Source organism: Melospiza georgiana, chromosome Z (genome assembly GCF_028018845.1).
Source record: "Melospiza georgiana isolate bMelGeo1 chromosome Z, bMelGeo1.pri, whole genome shotgun sequence".
NCBI classification, from domain to species: domain Eukaryota; kingdom Metazoa; phylum Chordata; class Aves; order Passeriformes; family Passerellidae; genus Melospiza; species Melospiza georgiana.
Window position 1 is genome coordinate 14,032,364 of NC_080465.1, and position 22,046 is coordinate 14,054,409.

At 37.4% G+C, this 22,046-nt stretch overlaps 1 protein-coding gene across 1 annotated transcript in view; it reads left to right on the top strand.

Moving 5' to 3' along the window:
- The window catches only part of SUSD1 (sushi domain containing 1), a 40,895-nt gene extending 19,670 nt beyond the window's left edge, over nucleotides 1-21,225 (top strand). The window contains exons 12-16 of the mRNA XM_058044053.1: nucleotides 10,356-10,449; nucleotides 11,517-11,772; nucleotides 15,336-15,375; nucleotides 17,414-17,507; nucleotides 20,236-21,225. Of these exons, the coding sequence (XP_057900036.1) occupies nucleotides 10,356-10,449; nucleotides 11,517-11,772; nucleotides 15,336-15,375; nucleotides 17,414-17,507; nucleotides 20,236-20,374 (623 nt within the window). The 3' untranslated portion in view covers nucleotides 20,375-21,225. The remainder of the gene's footprint in view (nucleotides 1-10,355; nucleotides 10,450-11,516; nucleotides 11,773-15,335; nucleotides 15,376-17,413; nucleotides 17,508-20,235) is intronic.
- Nucleotides 21,226-22,046: the final 821 nt, after the last annotated feature.

Consider the following 22,046-nt stretch of genomic DNA (forward strand, 5'->3'; position numbering starts at 1 on the left):
TTTTAAGAAAAACTTCTTCCCACAGTGAAGTTAATAACTCAGATGCACTTTGTGTTGGTATTTATGACAACAGAAACAGATACCACTGAAGTCTGCAAGAATCCAAACTAGAGTACAGGAATCTGTAAGTACCTCATGCCGATACTTGTGCCTCTAATTGGCAGAGTACAAAACATAAAAGACATTTGAGCAAACTAGCTTCTGAAGGAAGAGCCTCGGGTTCACAATTTAGCAAGATGTATGTCACTTAAATGCTGTGATGAGAATAATCTTATGGGTCTTGATTTGTTTAGAACAGTTTTCATCATCCCTGTACTGTCAGAATCTCTGTATTAGATGAAGTGCAGTGCAGTGTTTGATGATGGTGTCTGTCTTCCTGTCAGGGACACAAATTATAATAGGTAAGGAACATGAAAGGTCTCTGAGTGTCTGTAACTGTTCAGCCACTAGATGGAATCAATTCTCTTCTCACTGCTTAGAAGAGCTGGAGATTTGCATTTTGAAATTGATAGTTTTGATGCATTTTCAATAGTAAACCTGATGGTTTTAAGCTTCATGAAAGGTAAAACATCTCTTGTTTCTTAAAGCTGCTGTTTAAGATATACAATGACCTATTTGTTTCTTTTTTTTTCTAATGAAATTACAGTAATGATTTGGTAATTCCTTTTCACTAGTTACCTAATTGTCACTCAAAAGTAGTGCCCCTGAGTACATGTGTCTTTGTTTAAAAAGCTAGTAAAATATCTCAGAATTTTGTTGATAGTGGTAATTTTTGAATACATACTCAGAGAAAAGGAAAGGCTTTTTACTCTGTCGTCATGTGGTATTTCCCGAATTCTGCAGGATTGCATCAGGTCACTTACTCAGCAGAGCTCTAGAGAACACTTTGCAGCAGGTGCTGTGTGAAATGGTATTTGTGTCTTGGCAGCTGGCATACTTTCCTCTCTGCTGAGCTAGTGCTTAACAAATGCATATGCACAGCCCCAGGAAAGGTCTTTGCATAAAAGTTTGATTATTTCCATTTTGAAAGGAGATTTTACTACAAGCCCATTTATACCTGATAGTTATCTTACTCAATAGGCAATAAAAGATGGGTGTTGCTCTATCATATTAGGAGTCCTTATCAAAAACTTGGTGTGAAAACATTTCTTATTTTCTGACTTCTACTGAAAAAACATAAAAGTATGTATTTTTTAAAGTTTTTCCAGAAATTGCAGAAAATTAAAAAGCCAATAATTATCTTGTGGAAAAACTTGCCAAATAATGGAATTTAAATAGGATTAGTTGTGTTGTTATATCATTTAAGATGAAAAGGATCCAGCTTAAATAGTTCTTCTGGCAGTGCTGTTTTCACTTATGTGTCTTATGTCTTGGAATTGTATTACCTATGCAAGCAGCTTAATTTATATAAAAACTATAATTTAAACTATTATTTAAACTATTTTAACTATTATTTTTATCTTAATTTGTTCAGTCATTTTGTAATCATGTATGCATTTTCCATGGTGGGTGGAATGATCTCAATTTATCTGCCAAATTAATTCTGAAAAGTGACTTTATTAGGTCTGCTTTTCCAGCTAAATGGTATTATAGAAATGCAAGATATGCCTTAAGCACAGAAGCTCTAGGGAAACTGAGACTTTTACAAAAGTGTTTTACCGATTATGTTCTCATAGGTTGTTTGAGCTTTCATGTGCCATCCTTGAAGAGGTACATGATTACTTGGTCTGTAGCCACAGCTGGGAGCAAATCCAGATGTTGGATGTTGTGTCTCCTTGACTTTTACAAACCTTCTATATTTTGAGAGTTTGGAAAATCTTAACTGTGGAGTTATGAATAGTGTGAAGAGACGTGTCCCAGACAATTGGATGATCACTGCCTTACAGACCTAATTTCCTGACAAGTATACTGATTGTGTAAATTTTTAGACTGTTGCAGAACACAATAAGTATGTAAATCCTAGCAATAAGTGGGTATTTTTTCAAAAAACCAAGATTTGTGAATGCCTGTAATGAAAGTTATTTCTATATCCTGAATATCTATATCTATGCCCATATTCATCCTGAATGAGGATATGTCATATCCATATTATTTCTAAAGAAAAAAAACCAAGAACTTGGACCTAGAAGCCTGTTTTTATCCCTGTCAAGTAGCATCTTCTAAAAAATTAGTTCAGTGCTGAGCACAAAGTTGGTTTTGCCTGTCAGCTTGTCGATGCAGTCTAGCAAATGCTTCACGGACCATCGTAACAGGCATCTTGCACAGTCTTTTATGTCGTCTTAAATTATTTTAAAGAAGCTCTCACCACTTGTCTACTGGAAATAGTAGATTGAGTCAATTATCAAAAATTATTAGGCAGTAATTATATTGTAGCTGTAAAAGGATGGTAGCAAGATTGTCTTTTAAGCAAGGAATCTCGTGTCCCTTTCCAGAGAAGGAAAGGAGTGTCTTGTGGGCATACTTGTGAATATACTACTTACACATGGCTCTGTTAATTTTCCTTTTGGAATTTCCTTTAATAAAGCATGCTCAAGAGAGGCATTGTTCTTAATTTCACTACCTGTTTTTACATATGAAATGAAGATGATTGAACCATTTTGTAACCATTTTTTAAAGTGTTTAAAAAACAAAATAATAAATAAGGAGCTAGGTCTATTTTACTTTCATTGCTAATGTTCTGAATAAGAGTAATTTTTTCAGTTCAGCCACATTAGAATTCTATTGATATTTCAATCTGGTTTTGAGCTTTGCTGTGGGTAGTTTCTTTATGAAAACTGGTGTTTTGAGAGTTCATGAATGCGTATATGTTTACAGAGTCTGGTTAGCTGTTTTTTGCTTTAGAACACACCACTAGGACTTAAGACATAGTAAGACCAAAAGTGTTTCTGGACACTAGAAATAGAACTTTTGTCCCTGAGTAACTGATTACATTTCCTTCTTGTAAAATAATTCTTATAAGGTTAAATTCTCATTGCTTTTCCTCATCTTGATTTTCTGATTACAATCAAGCTGTATTTTGAGTTTGCTCAAGGCATACTATTCACACATGCTGCAATTCCTTACATATTTGTACATGTACCTTCCAGGGGGTTTGAGTAGGCTTGACCTTGAGTCTGTGTACCTCAGATAATTGTAGTACTTCCTGTATTTCTCAGCTGCTGTTCTTTTTGGTTTAGCCCAAGATTTGTCTGCAAGCCATGTACTCATGTGTCTCATCTCTGTCTTCATATGAACACGAGTGAGAAAGTAGACTCACAAGCAGAAAGTTTAGAAAGTTACTTGAATAAGGAGAATGTATTCCATCATATATTTAGTATAATCTTGTAGAGCCCTTTGTCTTGGTGTGTGGAAAATTTACAGCATTACAGATCAGATTGTGATGTCTGATTTGTTCATCTCCCTCTGAATGTGCACACGCATATAAAAGATAGACTATTGTTCTGATCTGATGTAGGATGGAAAACATTTATACTCATTCTTTCATAAAGGGAGTTCTTTAAGGTCTGGAAAAGGAGGGAAAACCCAAAATCTACTTTCCAATGAGGAAGTGAAAGACTGTTGGAGGCGTGGTGATCTCATAGCTCTTATTCTGAGAGGACCAGAGCATCATGTACCTCCAGAGAAACTATCCAGTAAAGTGTGCAGCATCAGAGCATGGGAATTGCCAAGAAAGGAGTTTCTGATTTATATAATGAGGGAAGAGAAATGATGAAAACATGAGCATGATTATTTTTTTTTTAATGTAGGGGGAAATTAGCTGCCAGTCATATAAATAATTTCATACATATGCATACACTTTGTATTTTTGTGCAGAGATTATTTAAATGCATGATAATTAAGTTCATATGAACACCACTTCGCTATAATTTTTCTGAACTCCATAGTAAGAGTTTTTCATGAGTCTCTGTGAACTCAGGAACATAATAATTTCTCTCAGATAATTTCTCTTATTCTGTTTACAAAGCAATTAATATCGGTGACACAGTCAATGCTTTACAGCCAATGCTTTGCAAGAGAAATAGAACTCTGATTTCCATACTGTTTGCTTTGGGTGTGTTGCTCACAGAAGAGAAATAATGAAAAGTAAACATGGTGTCTTCTGTCAAGCTTTCTAGTTGAAAGCACCAAAGAAACCTTGCTGAGTTTTCCCTGACCAAATTTTCATCCTCTCCCATGGCCAGGGAGGTGCGTTCATCTCGGTGCATATGAACATATGCATATGTGGCCAGTCTCCTGTGCCACACATCCCATTAAAGCAGTTCCAGGTCGTGCACAGGACCATGACACTCGGGCAAGGTCCAGGAGGAAGGGAGAGCTGCAGAGTGCTGAGCAAAGGCAGGAGATATAGGAAGTATCCGGCGCTGTAGGCCTGGGTGCTTACCCTGAGAGTCCAGCAAAGTGCTGCACCCCTCTGCTTACCCAGGCAAGGTCCTGCCATCGGCTTAGGAGCTGGGGTGAGAGCAGTGAGCGCTGTTTGCAGGGTCTCAGACTAGACCTCTTTCTCTGGGGCTAGGAGGCTGTCATTGTGGAAGGACCCTAATCCAAACACCCTGAGCCAACAGCACCGAGCTCCCATTCTGCTGCCAGACCCTGAACACCTGCCCCTGGTCTGCAGAACAGCAGATGTCAGCACTCGACACACCTCGGTTTGTTCCTAGACATCACAGGGGAAAATTGCCACAGGAAGAACTGGAGCAGAAGACAAACCATAGAAATGAGCAGGCAGGGATGAGCCAGGAGATGGGGATCGGCCTGGCTCGCACATGGCAGCAGAGTGAGGCGACCGTAACGCGCCCTAGACACGATCCATACAAGAAGCAGCGAGATGTGGTTGAATTTACTTTTAAAGGTGGAGTTCCTGGCCCAGGGGTGCTCTGCAGCTGGAATCGGGGCCCTTCAGGCCCTGCTCCAACACAGGAGACGCCCGACGGGGCCCAGCGGGCTCCCTGCGGTTGTGTGGCTGCGGGCTCTCGCTCGCGGCTGAGGGCAGGTGGCAGTCACGGCTGCATGAGAGGTGCCAGCCCCGGTCCCCTGGAGCACGTCTCCCCGCTTTCCCCCTTCTCCTTGCCCAGGACCGTTTAACTTTGCGGGTGTGCTGGCCCTGGGCGCTGCTGTCCCCGAGAGGAGGAAAGGCCGCTTTGTGCAGCAGGGCTCAGGCCCAGCGGAGCCGGGCCCGGGCGCGCGGCTGCAGCGGGGCCGTGCTGGCCAGGCAGCGCCCCGGCTCCGGCTGCACGGCTGCTCGCTGCACTCACACCTTCCTCATCATCAACAGCGTGGCGTGACATTCACCACACAGCAGGGAACAAAGCCACAGTCAGCAAAGGGCGTCACATGAGTGGGATTTCCAGAAATGACCAGTCTTTAAAGACAGTCTAAATTATTTTTTCTGTAGATGTGGTCTTGATTTATTTATTCTCCCTCTTTCCTTCTTTTTACATCATGTTCCTCTCTAATTGAAAAATCTCTTCTCACTCTGTACTAGAACAATTTTATTTAAATATGTGCAGTAAAGTTAATTAGTCTTCAAACAGTAATAAAAACAGTAAACAATGTTTTCTATTTTATTAATATCTCTACCTTATTTTAGTTTTACTTTTACAGCAGTATTTTTTATTTCTTTGTTTTAAAATTCAGCAAAAACTTTTTGGACATAAAGCCCTCAAATAACCATGTGATGCCCAAAAAAGGCTGTAAATAAAACCCCATAGAACTGTGTCTGTAGAGTAGGTATTTGTTTATTTTACTGCTGGTGGTGAGGAGAGATCTCCACCTAGCTCACCCACCTTTGTCAAGTGCTGGGGTATATTTATAGAGTAAGTAATGATTCGTGTCACTGTGTCACTGCAACGTCATCATATACATGCCGGAGCTAATTTACATGGTATGATCTCATGGTTATAAAAGCTCTTCTGCCCTGCCCTTGTGCCTCCCCAGTTTGGGGGTCATCAGGGGTCTTTGATGAAGGCTTCCAAAGTCTTCTTTGCATCTGAACTTTTCAGCTTTGTCTTCGGAGTATGCACAGTTATGGTGTTCCTTGGTCTGTCTGGTCCTGGCTGGCCTAAATTCTTTGTTTTCTGGCTAAGTGGCTTTACATTTGCCAATTTCTCATTAGTACTACACTTATCTATTTCTGAAGCTATCCACCTGGTGCGTTTTTGTCTTCTTTTTTGTCTATTCAGCATTAAGCAGCTAGTTAAACATATACTAGGCTTTACATTGTACAGAAAGTTATTTTTTACCAGGTTATATAGGTATAAAAAGTTATGATTCAGTTCATATAGGTATAAAAGGGTATGATTCAGGTTACTTAATATAGAAAGTTATGATTCAAGTTGTACTGATATCAGGTTATATAGATATATCAGGTTATATTGATGTCCTATAACTCAAGCTATAGAAACACCTTTTAACTTTGATCTAAGTTATATAGGCATCAGATGAAAGAAATCCCTTGTGTGCAGGGAATTAAGATCACGCAAATGTTCTTGTTTCACTAACGGGTTGTTTTATTTAAAACCCAGCCTTAAGAAGAGCCTTTGATTTGGATTCTTTGAATGTCATGTTTGGTGAGGAATTGCCATGTGAATTTGAACTTTGTTGTTCAATTACATTATTATTTTTAAAGCTTTGTTATTGCCCTTAGAGTGTAACACCAAGCAGGGTTTGGCTTCAGCATTGAGGCCTGGGATGATTCTCAGTGTTGCTGCAGCAGGAAGCACTTCCTGGCATGTATTTTCTTCCTTGTGGCTTGCCTTCAGGTTCAGAGAGAAAATCAGAAGATGGATTATCACTGTAGAAAATTAAATGTATTAATTTTTGTATTAAATGTTCAAGTGTTGCTAACCATAAGACTGATATGACAAGGAAGTGCTTAGAGTGGGACAATGTATGCATAAATCTATGAATATATGACTTTGATTTCTTACTGTGCCCTTCTCTGTTTTCCTGGTGTTGCTACAGATAGGCTAGTCTGTTCTGCTTGTGAAGACTTAAAAAAATTAATTCTTTAAGAAAGGCAAGGTGGTAACAGGACCTGAACGGACTGGAGGATCTTGTTTTCTTCACCTAGTGCAAGTCCTTTCTTCTCTGTAGTATTCCCCTTTTCCCTCCAGCTGTTCTCTGTGGTGTTAAGTCAGTGTTTTTAAGAAGAGAATTTTTAGGTCGGTAATAATATTGACCTCCCAGCAGACTTCTTTTAAATTATATTTTTAGGTGTTGAATTTCTGGGCAAAGTGCTTATTTTATTAAAAAAGTCAGAGTGGGCAAATACTGCATATGGAACAACTTCTTCAGAGTTTATTTTCTGATCACCAAAGCAAAAATTAAACTACTCTTTTCAATTATATTATTATTAGTGTTATTACTCCTTCACATTGCTACAAACTGTTCACTCTTTTTATTAAAACGGGTAGATTGTCTTCTCTGTGCTTGATGTTTTTAATAACTAGTATTTTTTACTAGAAACTAAACATAGCAAAAGACTCCATCCTTTAACAGCACTATGTGTTTCTTCAGATTCTTCTCTCTTTTACTTACTTACTAGGGCTGTCAGTTCTGGATGGCTACTTATTTTCATTATTTGTATTTTCCTGTCAAATTAAAGAAAATAGAAATTGTTATGAAATTAGTCATCATCCATCTTCTTGTCATCTGAGTCCACATCTGTTTCCTCTTGTGCATGCAATGGTCATTCTGGCTGGCATTAGAGAAGAAATACCCAAGTTTTTCTTGGAAATTGAAAAATTCTTTAGGGAAATTAATAATAATGTCTTGTGGTGATACTAAATGTCAAAGGAAAGGAAGATAGAAGGAGTATACCAGATAAAACCACCCTGAGAGATATATTTTACCATCACTCTCTCTATTGACAGTGTCTATGCTAAGGAACCACTGAAATGAAGAGATAATTTTTGTCTCTTAATTAATATTTCCTTAAGTTTGCAAAGTGCAGAGGGCCTAAAGATTGGCTGTCAAATATTAGTTGTTAATTTATTTTGTTCAGATAGAAATTCTGCCTGTACCTTTTACAGTATCTGTGGCTGCAGATGTATTGAAAACAGGAGCAAAGAATGTTTCCTGTTCCAGCAGGAAGCCATGCAGTACCTTTCATTAACTCAGAAAACTCTCAGAAAGGGTTTTCTGCCCTGACTCTACTAGAGGGAAGCAAGTCATTGTAGAGCAATTGCTTTCAGAGAATTATAGAATATGCTGAGAAGAGACCCATGTGGATTGTGAAAGTCCAACTCCTGGCCCTGCACAGGATACCCCAAGAGTCACACCCTGTGCCTTCTGAGAGTATTATCCAAATCCTTCTTGAGCTCTGTCAGGCTGGTCCTGTGACCACTTCCCTGGGAAGCCTGTTCCAGTGCCCAACCACCCTCTGGGTGAAGAACCTTCTCCTGATAGCCAAACTAAACTTCCCCTGACGCAAATCCAGACCATTCCTTCAGGTCCTGTCATTGGTCATCAGAGAGGAGAGATCAGTGCATGCCCCTCTGCTTTCCCAGGGGAGGAAGCTGTAGACTGTTGTATAAATCTTACTCTCATTTCAATCCTAAACATTCATAGCTGGTTTCTTTACTGCTCGTTCACCCATACTGTGGTTTTAAAGATAACCTGGTAAAGGGAACTACCAAAGCAGTTTATTTGGGTAGGTAGGCTTTCAGGAGGTTCTTCTGAGGATGATTTTTGTCAAGGGGTAGAGGTTTTTTCTTGGTAGGGGTGCTTGTATGGCCTGTTAGCTTTATTTTGGGCACACTGTGCCAAAGTTGTATCCCCTCATAAATTTCATCTGAGTTTAAAGCAGAGGTCATATGAAATGGTCACACAGGCGCCTTGTGTATTTTGGGTGCTACTATTCTAGTGTTCTATTAGCCTGATTCATATGCCTTTTATAGCAGCCTTCTGGATTCTTGTTTTTTGTTGTCATTTTGGGGCCTAGCACTCATTCTGAGATACACTAATATGCCATTTCTACTACTCAAAGGCAATTAGAATATTTAGCATAGATTGTTCTTAGAAGCCCAGGTGTATCATCTTGTATTTTGTACTAGTGAATTTAATCCCAGTTTTGAACAACAACAGCTGTTAGGGTGGTTCAGTTCTCCTTTAGTAAAATCTCTGTGTTTCTAACATTGAGCAGCAAAATTAATCTGTACATACTGGGATTTTGCACCATGATTGTTACCAAAATGCTAGCAGTACTAACCTCTAATAACCTTCCTGCACCCCAGTACTTCTGCTTTCAACCTGATTTTCTAGCTCCCTTTTTAGCAGTTACTTACCCTCTTGACAGTTTTTCTAACAAGCCTCATTTTCTCCTGCAAAACTAATGATTTTCTACACTTCAAAAGATACGTGCAGCTATTTGTATTCCACATCTTTGAAAAATCCATGCATCTCGGCAATATTCTGCCTGATGTCACTTAAGTTTGGGAAATCTGCATTGATTTTCTTCTGTTTCTCTTCATGATATTGATTATTCTTTCTAGCTCTGAAGCCTTGGTGTTCTGTGCATAAGCACTGCATTTTTTACTCTTCAGTCAGATATCATATCAGCAGCCTGATACACTGGTGTTCAAAAAGCCTAGCTATACCTGTATTTACCTGTGCAAGTTCTTTTAGACTTCTGGGCTAGATGATGTCTATGCTTCACACTCTGCCCCCTTGGCTGTACACACTGAATCTATTTTCAGCTTTGCTTCCAGGCTGGTAGTGGTAATTTCCTTTTCAGTGCGCAGCTGTCATCATTACCATTGGAATTTGAGGAAGAACTATTTTTTAGCCTTGCCCTTGATGCAAATTCCCACTAAAACAGATTAGAGTTCTGTATCCATGTTGAAATCCAATTTAAGGGCCTGGAGATTGCTACCTGACTACGAGCAGTATCTAAGGAAGTTGCTTTCTTGAAAGTACTTTTGGCACTACTAAATTCTCTTCTATTCATACCATTGTATTTCTTGCAATGGGCTCTTGATATTTTTCTTCTCTGTGACCATTTCAGTTGTCTAGTAAGTAATACTGCTTCCTCCAACAAAGCCTTCATTTTTCTGTAGTCAGAAAGGCTCATTTCTCTGTAGTCAACCACCAAGAGAGATATTTGAGCATCTCTCTTTTTCCCAGCTAGCAGAAGTACAGGGGCTGCCAGACCACCATGATCATATTTGCTCTGTGTTTTTCTTGTCCGATTTATGTTGCCTGGAGGCTTTAGCTGTTTGGGGTTCAAGTCTCAATTGAGGATGTTTTGGTGGAAGAGCTAGCTAGCAGTTGAAAAAAGAACTGAAAGGTTGCTAGGAACTGATGCCTGAAATATTTCTAAAACCTTTCTGAACCACAGGTGTTTATTCACTTTTCAGATCCCCCTTTCCCAGAACTAGAATTTGTTGCAGTAAAAGGTTCTGCACCTTTGCTCAGACTCCGGAAAGCAGAAGATCAAAATGGACCAATCAGGTTTGTCTTTCAAAAAACATTCTGCAGATGCATGTTACATACAGATTAGAACTGTTTTGGGTGACAAGATTATTTTTTTAACAATGAGAAAAAGACTTGAACTGAACCTCCCAGTTTCTCTCCCCTTAGCAGAGTAAGATTTAGCTTCAGGCTTTTTTGCTGTTTTCTGGAACAAAATCCTAGTTTGGATAATTGTGAGTTTTCACCACTGGCTTTGTGGTTTGATTTTGTTTTTCTGTTCCCTTTATCTACAGTGAGGTTACAGTAGATCTTTATTGATGGATACAAACACACCTCTACTGATGTGATTTTTCTTTTCCAATGAACTCATGCAAGTGGTACATTTTTCCCCCCAGAGCCAGAGGAAATAGTGAATAATGTCCTCATTTTTGCATATTCTGAAGTACTATTTTCATAGTAGTGTAGTACTATCAAAATGTATTTCTGGAGTAAAAGGATTGACCCCTTACTGAGACAGAAATGAAAGGTTACTCAATATTACACTGAAGCAGAAAACACTTGAAAGCTATGAAGGTCTCATGGAATGGCTGGTGTAACAGCCTTAATGAATAGTCTTCCTATGGTTGAATACAATAGACTAAACTTTGTTTTGAGAGGTATGAAGACAGATTTGATTAAATTTTTTTTAATGGTACCTGTCCACTCCTCCTTTCAACAGAAGAGGTCTTGTTTCTTTGAACTTACAAATAATTTTTTGAGAAAATTGTATATTTTTTCATAGGTGAGCTTCAGTGTGAGGAGGAGGAGGAGATAGTCTGATGTCAGTTTTATGTTCTTCTGCACATCAATAAGCATGTAGCAATAACATGAATGTGATGAGAAGATGCAGCTCTAAGTCGTGCATGCAGTGTATTTAGTTAAAATTGAAATGGAACACACACACAGAGAAATATTTTAGTATAGGAAGTGTTTGTATTGGACATTGTTAATAAAAAACAGTTAAGAGGCTACAAATAGAGAAAAACCAGTATGAATTAATTAATATCTGATGCCTATTTCATTGAAATGAGGGCTAATATTTACTTTTCTCTTTTGTTTCACTCTAGTCTTTATCAAGTGATTGTGCTTCCTCTGGATTTGCAAAGCACTTTTATTTGTGACTCCTTTGCTGCTACATCTTTCTTTAGTAACACCACTGACATTAAAGGATATGTGGCAGCTGAATTTCGGGCAAAGGATGTTGCTGATAATATGTCAATTGCTCTTGGAGACAGACATTATTATGGGAAGTTTTATAATGCTCCTTTAAAGCTGGGAGAAGAGTATTGTGTTTTTTTGAAAATAATAAGTGAGTGGAATAAGGTAATGGATGTTTTAAAACCTCTTCTTTACACCTCTTGAATGAAATATTGCTGGGGAAAAAGACGAAAATGTTAGCTGGGTATTAAATTTTTATGACACTTCAAGGATCTCCTAGTTGACAGAATTAGATTAAATCTGAAGCTCTTTAAATATCTCTTAAAATTCCTTAATGGTACTTAGGTCATTGTAATGTTGAACCAACTCTGAATGCCAAAATTCAAACAATGGAAAATAATTAAAAATGAATGGCCATCCCTGCCCACAGTAATTGAAGATATCTGTATTGTGCCAGAATTTACTAAAAGAGATTAGTATGATAATTTGAAAATCACTCCTTAGCAATGATCAATTCACCCATTTTAATTTTTAATTAAATATTTTATATTAAAATGTCCCAATTCTCCAAATTACATGGAAAAATATATTTTGTTATGTGTTGTTACCTTCCAAAAGACAGTGAATGTAAACTCCAGTTCTATTGAGAAAGCCTTGGGAAAAAAAAGTATATTTTTATCATTAATTTTTATCATTTTAAAGTAAATATGCATTTTTAATTAGAAACAAAAAGTTTCTAAAATGTACATATCATCTAGTTTTCCAGTTGTATCTATCTCAGGAGTCAACAGTTTTAAATTTTTTTATAATATAAGTCTCAGCATTAGAAACTTTTTCTTGTATGGGAAAGGGATAACTACTTGTGTGCAATACAATTCCTGAATGTCAAATACAAAAATTGAACTAAGCAACCTCTAATAAAGAAAGAAACACCTAAACAGCACCTTACCTTGCCATCAAAATAGAGTTTTTAGGACTTTGTGTGTACAGCACAAAGCAACGAGGCATGCAAAAACTGATCCGTGAGTCACTTAAAAATAATTCTCTGCAATTTTGGAAGCCTACACCCAAATGTCAGTAAGTTAAAACAGCTTCTGTTAAGAAATAGTGAGTAACATCCTCATTTATGCATATTCTAAAGTGCTGTTATCCTAGTAGTGTATTACTATCAAAATGTATTTCTAGAGTAAAAGGATTTACCTTTTACCTGTAACTGCCTCAGTTCAAAGTCAATGAAATAAAACAAGTGCATTTAATAAGAGGATTCTTGTATCTACTAATCTGTGCAGTACTATTTAACAATAGCCTGAGAAATTTTTATAGCAGAGATGAAGTGGTTTTGGATCCTGATACAAGTCTGTTGTCATAATTTTTTAATCAATTGTGTGAGGGGAAAGGTAGGATAATTACAGTAGAAGGCATTTCATTTCATAAGTAGTGTTAAGTTATTAACATTGACATCCAAAATATCTTGGAATTTGGACAATGAACTGTATTTCATAGAAAAATGTGCTCTGTGGAGCAGGATTGTTAATCAGTCAAATGTATCCAAGTTTGGCCTCTTCAAGCACTACTAAATATATCTTTGGGCTTAGTTTATTTATCCTGGGGGTTTATGCATTGGCTTCCATAGCTCTTTACCCCTCAGTGTTTTCTAATACTGGAGTATTTTAACTTCTTTTATTTTGTGGAGGTTTTTGCTGCACAGAGCAAAGTAGATTCTTATACATCTTTACAAGCCATTTGTGAAGCTGCTTCTGACTGACATTATTATTTCTTATGGATTATTTCTTGATCTTTCACTGCTGATATTTGCAGATGTGCTTTCTAGGGCACTGGTTTGATGGATTAATATTACAGTTATTTGTAGAGGTCACTCTTGCTTCCTACCATTAAAAATGCATCATCTCCCTCAGGTACACTTTCCTGTATGGCTTTTGTTGGTTGATGAAATATACAGAGTTATATGCAACAGTTGTGAATCATTATCGGGGTTGCAAATACCAAACTGCTTTGGTTTGCAGCTGTGCTTCTTCAAAATGGAAGTTGGACTGCTGGTTCAAAAGTATTGGTTTATCTTCAGTTGTCATGCCCTTTTATTTTGTGCAATTGCTGGTATTACCTGAAAAAAAATTCGGAATTATGAATTGCAGGTTGTTGAGTTTGTTGGGTTTTGTCACATTTCTAAAAATGTGATTACTTAAGTAACTGATTTGGATTCAAGAGCTCAGTCTTCTTTTTTAAAAAATGCTTGGCCCTCAATTCTTAATACCTGTGAAATCAGCATTTCTGAAGTGTCTTTTACTTCTTAGCACATTTCCATTTGAATACAGACAAATTAGAAATAGATGTAATAGGCTCCTAACTAATGTTCTCATTATTCCCTTTCATATTCTGGCATCCTTAAGGGTCCCTTCTGTCTCCTTTCATACTAAAAATGGTATAATTTGTATTATCATGCTGCAAAATCATTGCTTGGTTTTGATTTTTATTAACATTATTACTGAATATCCCTAACATATTATCGTGTTCATCTTTCCATTGTTCAGATTTGGAGGTCTTGAAAAGGGTGTCTGCTGTGAGGTTTTAACTTTCTATTTATTTTTTGTTTCTCTGAGATTCATGAGACCTCAGTAACTTCTCTGATAGGCAGGAGATGTCTGATTTTCTGCACACTAGAGTGTTTCATGAAGGTAGCTATAGCTATTTCAAAATTATGGCACTCACACCTCTGCCCCAGAATCTGGCATTTGATTGGGTTTCTAAACCCATCCCTTTATCTTCCCACTTCTAAGAAGATTTTTCTTGTCAGTCTTTTGTGTTTTTAATTAACTGGAAAACTCCTGATCAATAATGGATTTAAGAATCATTGAGATTTGACAATTCAGCATGCAGGCACACAGAAGTGGGATTATTCACACAAATGTGCCTTCATCCTTTAATGCAAAAGCTTCAAACTGTAGCCTTTCTCAAACACACAGTTATTCAGAACATCATAACACACACTTTGCTACAATATGAAAAATGCATGTATCGTGTATGCATTATGTGAAAGTCTGTGAAAGTCATTTAGCAGGAAGCACTACAAAAATACACTTCACAGTAATTACACAATAGATAATAGAACCTAGAATAGAACTTCTTGTGTATCTATGACTATGAAGAGCTGGGGAAAAATGCTCTACAGAGACCAAAGCTTACTGTAAAAAAATCAAACTTGCTTAACAAGTCTGCAAAAGCAGACCCATGATAAATATTTCTTTAATTGTAAGTATTCTATACAGCTATTAAAAATTATCAAGCATGTTATCATAACTGAAGAAAATGCTACATCTGGTATTTGTAAAACATGCCATCAGATACCTGCCTTTAACATAGATGTTCTGCATGGGAGAGAGTTAACGCAGCACATTTATCCTTATCTTCACATTTCATAAATTCTGAACCCTGGTCAAAGCAATGTCAAAAAGCCTTCCATGGAAGGAAGGTTGTAAAAAGAAAGAAAGAATAATGAGCTAAAAGCTAGAGCCAACCTTTCAGCAAAGTTCTATGTCTAATCTTATTTTTATAATTTATAATATCTTAAGACAATATAGAGGCTGCTAGCAAGGGAATAACAAATTCCATTCCCAATAGTAATTTTTTTGATGGCTGATCTATCAGAGGGTGTTAATAACAATAAATTTTTCTCATGAGAAATGGTGATTTTTTTTTGTTTTCTTTTTTAGGTAAGAACACAGTCCTGTGCTGTTTGGGCACAAATTAAAAGTAAGTAAATTTTTCCTTCAGCAAAAAATCTAAGTTGTGATGGCTTTGCTTGGAAGCATAAACTAATAATTGCTGTGGCTGTTTCTTTTTTTGCCATTCATGATCTGTTGACTTCAAGGATTGAAAAGATTAGAGAGTGAAAAATTTTCTTGCTTTTCACTATTCCACTCCAATGGATTCAGCAGTCCATTCTAAAATGGACTCTCCTGTTTTCCCTGGTTTTCACTGTTGTTATTTCTTTGCATCACATCTAAATCTTTACAGCAATTTTTGTGCACAAAGGATTTGAAGCACAGAAAATGTGACATTTTGAAAGTGTATTTTAAGATAGTTTTATATTCGTCTAAAGATTTAAAAAATCAGTTAAAGAACAAAAACAATAACTAAAACTAAAACTATATAAAAACCAAAAGTCCCCACAAAACCACAAAAAAAAAAACCAAAAACCCAACAAACCCCCCCCCCCCCACCAAAACCAATAACAAAATACAAGAATCCGAACAACAACAAAAACTGGAAACACATCACCACAATATGCTTTAGCTTTTAGAGGCAATATTTTTATTTTAGAATGTTCAGATGGTCCATCAGGAATTTTACAATCTTAAAAAAAACAGAAGATACTGTGCAAAAATGAAAAATATGGCTAATTTGAATACTGGTAAGTACAGTTTCTTAAGTATAAAAGTAGCAGAACTTTAAAACCCTGTAAATTTCTCAGTGTGGTTTTATTTTGATTTACTTTTTGACTTTAAAATATTTCCAGTTAATGAGTTTATCTCAGAGCAGTTTGGGATCCACTTCTTTCCTTCCTTTCCACCATAGCTGAAGCTTCTCCTCACACCTCATGTCTCAGCAAAAAGCAAACATTTGCCTTTTCTGACAAAGAAAGCAGCACCACTGGAGTCTCCTATGAGCCCTAAAATCTGCTTTTGAATTGAAAAATTTGCAAATTTGAGTTAGGAAAGGCAGTAATGCTGGAAAATGAGGCAGTACTTTGGAATGATGTCAAATCATGTGGTGCATGGAGTGTTTGAGGTGCACCTCCTCCATATCAAATTATTACTCTAAAGGATCTTGTGGTGACAACTCTGTGTTTATTTCTAGGTTTTGTTTAGTTACTCTTTCTTTAATTACTCTTAGGATCTAGCTCATTTATCACCACACTTAGAATATAATGCAGGCAGCTCTTTGTTGTGGAGACTGTGCTAAGATGAAAGACTCCATAAGTTCAATAGTTCCATTGCTAGGACTGTTCAGGCAATAGCTGTAGAATAACTATGGAAAGACAGAGAGCTGTTCTGTTCTGAATTTGTCATTTATCAACAGGCAGCACATCATCAGAGGCTGTCTTAAAAATAGGTGGATTTTGGTTTTGGGGCTAAAAGAATGAGCATAGAAAGAAGAGAGAAGGACTGGTCAGGCTTTTGGTGTAAATCTGTTTGCCTTTTTATCCAATGGACTTTTAGTCAGTGTTCTTTACCCTAATGTACTTATGCAGCTGGAGAGGCTGAATCCTTTGAAAAATATTTCTTAATTCAACTTGTGGAAGGCAAATCTGTAAATTAAATCTAATCCAAATGGCCCTGTTTCAGGTGCCATCTAGCTAGATATTGTGTGATAGATCATTGTCATAAAAAAGGTAGAAAACTGTATTAAAAGCTCACTTTCTTCTACCACAAAGAAGTTAAATGAAGTTTTAGGGTTTTTCATGATATTCAGTCGACAATATGGAGGGAAGACAATTCTGTAACCTTTATGCAGGGCTAGCATCTTCTCTAGAGATGTGTAATTTGCTGATGGAAACTGGTGTTATAGTGCTATAAGGACAGGTATATTTTTTACCAATTTTTTTTTAATACTGTAATTAATCTTTATTCCTCAGCTGGATGGTAACTACCAGGTTGTCAGCTCCATTAGTCTCATTAACTGAGCTGTACATCCAGCATCTGGGTTTTGTTGCTATACTTCAGCTATGAGAAGACTGATGCTGCACTATTTTATTGGTTTTTTTGAATTGTTTGATGCTTTCTTTCAGATTTGTCACCCACTCTGCAATACATGACTGCTGTTGGATTAGGGTCAGTGGCTGCTGTCTGCCTTATATTGTTCCTGTCATTCTCCGTGTCACGGTATGTGATGTTGCTGCCTCCAATTTTGCAGTCCTCCTTCACGTGTTTTTTCTTTTCAGTTAGATTTGCTTGCCAACATGCTTGGTTTAGGCATCATGGGTGGTTAGAAACTGTTATCAAGGGTGCTTTCAGTGGCCACTGGTGCTGTCCATTGCTCGGGCTGATGTCCTCTGTATCTTTGCAATTTCTGGCAAAGCATCAGACATATGTAGGACATATCTTAATAAAGGAAGAATTTAAGACAGTGAGTAGAACCCGGACTTTAGTACAGAAGTGTTCTGATTTAATGGGAATTAAGTACGTGAAGTTTATATGCTGTCAAAATGTTGATGCACTTTGCTTATGTACAAAGCTAATTTTTGTCTTCCCAAATTTATTCAAAAGGCCTGAAAAGAATTGTTTTACCTAAAGGCCATGATAAAAACATGTTTAAAATTTTTAGGAGATTTATTAATTTATGTTTCATGATCCTTCAAGCAGAGTCAGTAACTTCATGACTGTCGTCCTTTCAAAGTTAAAAGAAATATGCAAGTTATGTAATTGGAAATGCCTACATACTTGTAAAACCTCTTCACTAAAATCTATTACTTTGTTGTTGTTTCAGTATGCATATCTACAAGAATAGGCTTCTGATATATTTCCCTGGAAAGGTCAGGAGCCTCCAGCTTGGGGACTATGAAATATAGCATTGATTGGTTAAGCTGTTTGTTTGGTGCTCCGAAACAGAAGGAATTAGTCATATACAGGGCTGAAGAAGGTAGATTTATTTGGACTGTCAGTGGTTGTCTAAATTTCAAATCCATTCTTTCAATCAAAATTCTGAATTAAAAGTTCCATGGTCTCATATTTTTCTTTAAGTTACTAAATAAACAGAATAAACAGATCTTAGGCTTCCCTTAGTATTAGAATGCAGTGGTAAACTTGAGTTTGCAGTCTTGGTTGTTTTGGGAGATTTTGAAAATGTTTTCAGAGTCAGCTTTGATATTTGAGAAAGAAGGGCCTTTTACTGTCTTGATTTCTAAAGTAGCTGACCCCTGACAGAGGATTTATTTTGATTTATTGCAGGAGGAAGGGGTTCCCTGGGCTGTCGTGGCTTCTCAGTTATTTCAGTTTTCCTGGCTAAAATGTGGCAGAATGATATAAGTACTTTTCAAAACTATGTCAAATCAATTAGGTTCATAGTCATAGGAGAGTGATTTGAGGTATAAGACAGTACTGGAAGAATCATGTATGAGTATGAGCCACTTGTGAGAGACCCTGAACTGCCACTTCAGCCTTCTTTCAAAAGGAGTGAGAGAAAATGAAATCCTTAGGGAGCTGATTAGATTGAGTAAATTTGACAGTGGCGAATTGTAGGGGACAAGGACTTAATAAGTCAGCAAGTAGCTTTTAGGCCCTTGATCCCATGTACAGAGAAATTTTTGAATCCATTCTCTGTTCTAAGGAATATCAGACAGAATAATTGACAGAAATTAAAACTGCCCCATCCTAGCAGTAGGCAGAGAAGGGAAACCCCAGATGTCAGTTGTGATAAGACCCTTCACAATGCTTACAAAGAAGTATCTGGAATATTTTAAATAACAAATGTGATTTTAGTTATAATTAGCCATCAATTTAAAGCCTTTCTGAGTAAGAATGTGATTTGAAAAAAAACTCATGTGAAGTTAGCCTTCTGCCCTATCCAGTTGTAAAATCATGGTCCTATTTTAGACACTGTACTCCAAAAGAGATGTGGCCTAGTAGGAGAGAACGAGAATGGAATTTGATAAGAGAGACCTGGGATCTATTTAATACCCTAAACAGGGCATTCTAGTGGTGGGTTGCTTAGCCTGGCAGAGAAGATTCTGCCCGGAAGCATAATATGCAAATATACAAAATGCCACTATATAAAGATCAACTTTCTCCTGTTGGCAGTGCCAATGGTACATGTACGGAATGCCCATGTGCTTCTGAACTGTAGGAGAGGGAGGCATGGGAACCATTTGCTTGAATGCAGCTTCTGGGTGGTCTGCAAGAGGAGGTTAAGCAAACTTGTCAGTAATGGCATGGCTGATCTTGCCATGGTGTCAGGTGAATGGTCTTGGATTATTTCTTGGGGTCCCTGTAAGCTTCTGTCACAAAGAGCCACTGTATTCAAGTGCTCACCAGCTTGCCACATGTCTGCTGTCTCAGGAATTATGTTTCCACAATGGGTGGAATTCAGGGTGTGAATTCCTGCTGGAGTTGTTGCTGACAGCAGTTCCAACTGTTCCTCAATAAGTAAAAGTCTGGAACTGGATTCACTAGGTGAAGTCTGACTCTTGATGTCCTTAGATATTATATTTTTCATTTTCAAAAATGCAGCAGCCCATAATTGTTATTAAGGTGGTTTGTCATTCATACACCTTGCTCCACTCCTCTTAGTTCTTTCCTTTCTTTTGTATGTGATGCCCATTCATATGCATAAGGACAGTGCCATAACCAGATTTCTGAGGATCTGCAATGGGCATCAGTTTTGTTGATGCCAAGGTTAACATTGGTCAGGTAATCATCTGGTAACCTATGGGAATGCTTCCTACCCATCTCACACTGGCTGTAGTGATCAGGATTTTTAGCACCACCATGCGTTTTCAGAAAACTTCAGAAGCATTGTCATGTATCTAATCAATATGAGTGATACAAGTTCCTTGTCAGGTCTATGCTTGAGTCTCGAATAACTTGTTTTTAACTGGAATTTTTTTCTCCCCAGGTCTTGTCTCCGCAGCTCAGTGCATCCCCCACCTGCTGCTGTAGCCTGTGAGGCTGTACGTTTATCTACTACAGTAGACGTGGCACAAACAGGGATTGCATCATCATTCCCAGAGACTGAAAGTGTCTCTCTTCTCTGATGGTTTATTCCTTGAAGTCAGCTTAGAAAAAAGTGTGCTCTTCTTTGAAAGCCTACATGTGTCTGGTATCTGCCTGTCACATATGTATTACAGCATGGACAGTTTAAATGTGTTTGTCACTGGAGTGGGATGTTTATTGTCTTGCCTTATTCCAGATGGTGAGGTGCGTGAAGGAGAACCTTCCCTCACAAGCAGGTTATCATGCATCCCATGTGTTGGTCACAGTCTTCCCACTATTCCAGCTGCATGAGTGCCTGATAATGAGTACTTGTATTGTACTTGATTACATGAATAATCCCCTGATCCAGCTGAGACTGTTTGAGGATTAACTGCTACTTTCGATACCTTTGCACACATAAACTGGCCTATTAGGAACAAAAGTACAGACCTACCCTTATGCGAGATAAAGTGCCTATTGTAATTCCAATTATAAAGGTAGAACACTTCTGTCAGTCACTTAAAAGTAATGATACATCAGTGACATGTATACTTGTTAGCCATAAGTTGCCACATTCAAGTAGTGTCAGCAACTAATGTGTTCCAGAGATATTGAAATCATTGCTCATAGCAATTAGCAGTAATTGCAAATAATATACCAATCTATAAAACTGCAGTTTGCTCAAAAGCTGCTTGCTTTATTGGCATGTGAAACTAATTTAAGGAAGGACCTTCCTGTGTTAAGTGTAGTTTTGTTAATCTCTGTTGTATAATTACAGCTGAGTAAAGCCATTAAATCATTGTCTAGTTAATTGTCTGGTGTGTAACATCTGGTTAGAGTCACTTAATAAAGTACAATTAACCAATTTCCTATGGCATACTCCCAGTTAATACATTTTTTTTCTTCTGTAAGAAAGAATCAAGTGGCTTTGATTATTTCCACTCCTCTTCACAAGTTGCTTTGTTGTATGTTAGCAAAAAAGATGTTAACTGGTGAAATAAAAAAACAGGAGTTTTGATTTTGTGATATATTTTTCCTAAGTTATGTTTTGTGTTTTACCACTTTAAATATATGCTGCACATTTTTGGAATTGTTAAGTTTCTGAATTGCTAAGATTCTTATGCCTACTACCCTTACAATTTTAGATGTTCTGTCTCTCTATAATATGTAATTAGGGTTTAAAGTACAAAGCAGATTTCGTAGTTAGAAGCAAAGAAGAGTTACAGCCAGAAAGAGTTTTCAGTTGCTGCATTCAGCTGAGAGTGCTTTTCCAGGTCTGGGCAGATACCATTTCTGTTATCCAGCATTTCCAGAGCTGTCCTTCAAGTTAATAGTTAATAGTTAAGTAACACCTTTGTCTACATTAAGGATTAAAAATCTATAGCATTTTCTGTAGCTAATTGAGAAAGAAAACAAAACCATGCCTTAATTTTTCAGTCTCTTGTGTGGAATTCATTATCACACATTCCATGCCTAATTCCCTTTCTCAATGGAATAAATTGCAAGGTTTGGTATAGAGTATGAACTGCATGACTCCATTCTGATTCAGTCTCCTGCTGCTCTGGTCGTTAGAGAGAGTTCATGAGCAGCTGTTCCTGCGTAAGGGAGAGCTGGAAAGGCTGGAGAGACAGATGTGCCATCCTCAGTGAAAAAACTGAACTTCTTTTTACGCTTTACTGAGACCAACAGTGTTCCGGTATGCTACTTGATCAGGACTATAAAGTCCATCTTGTC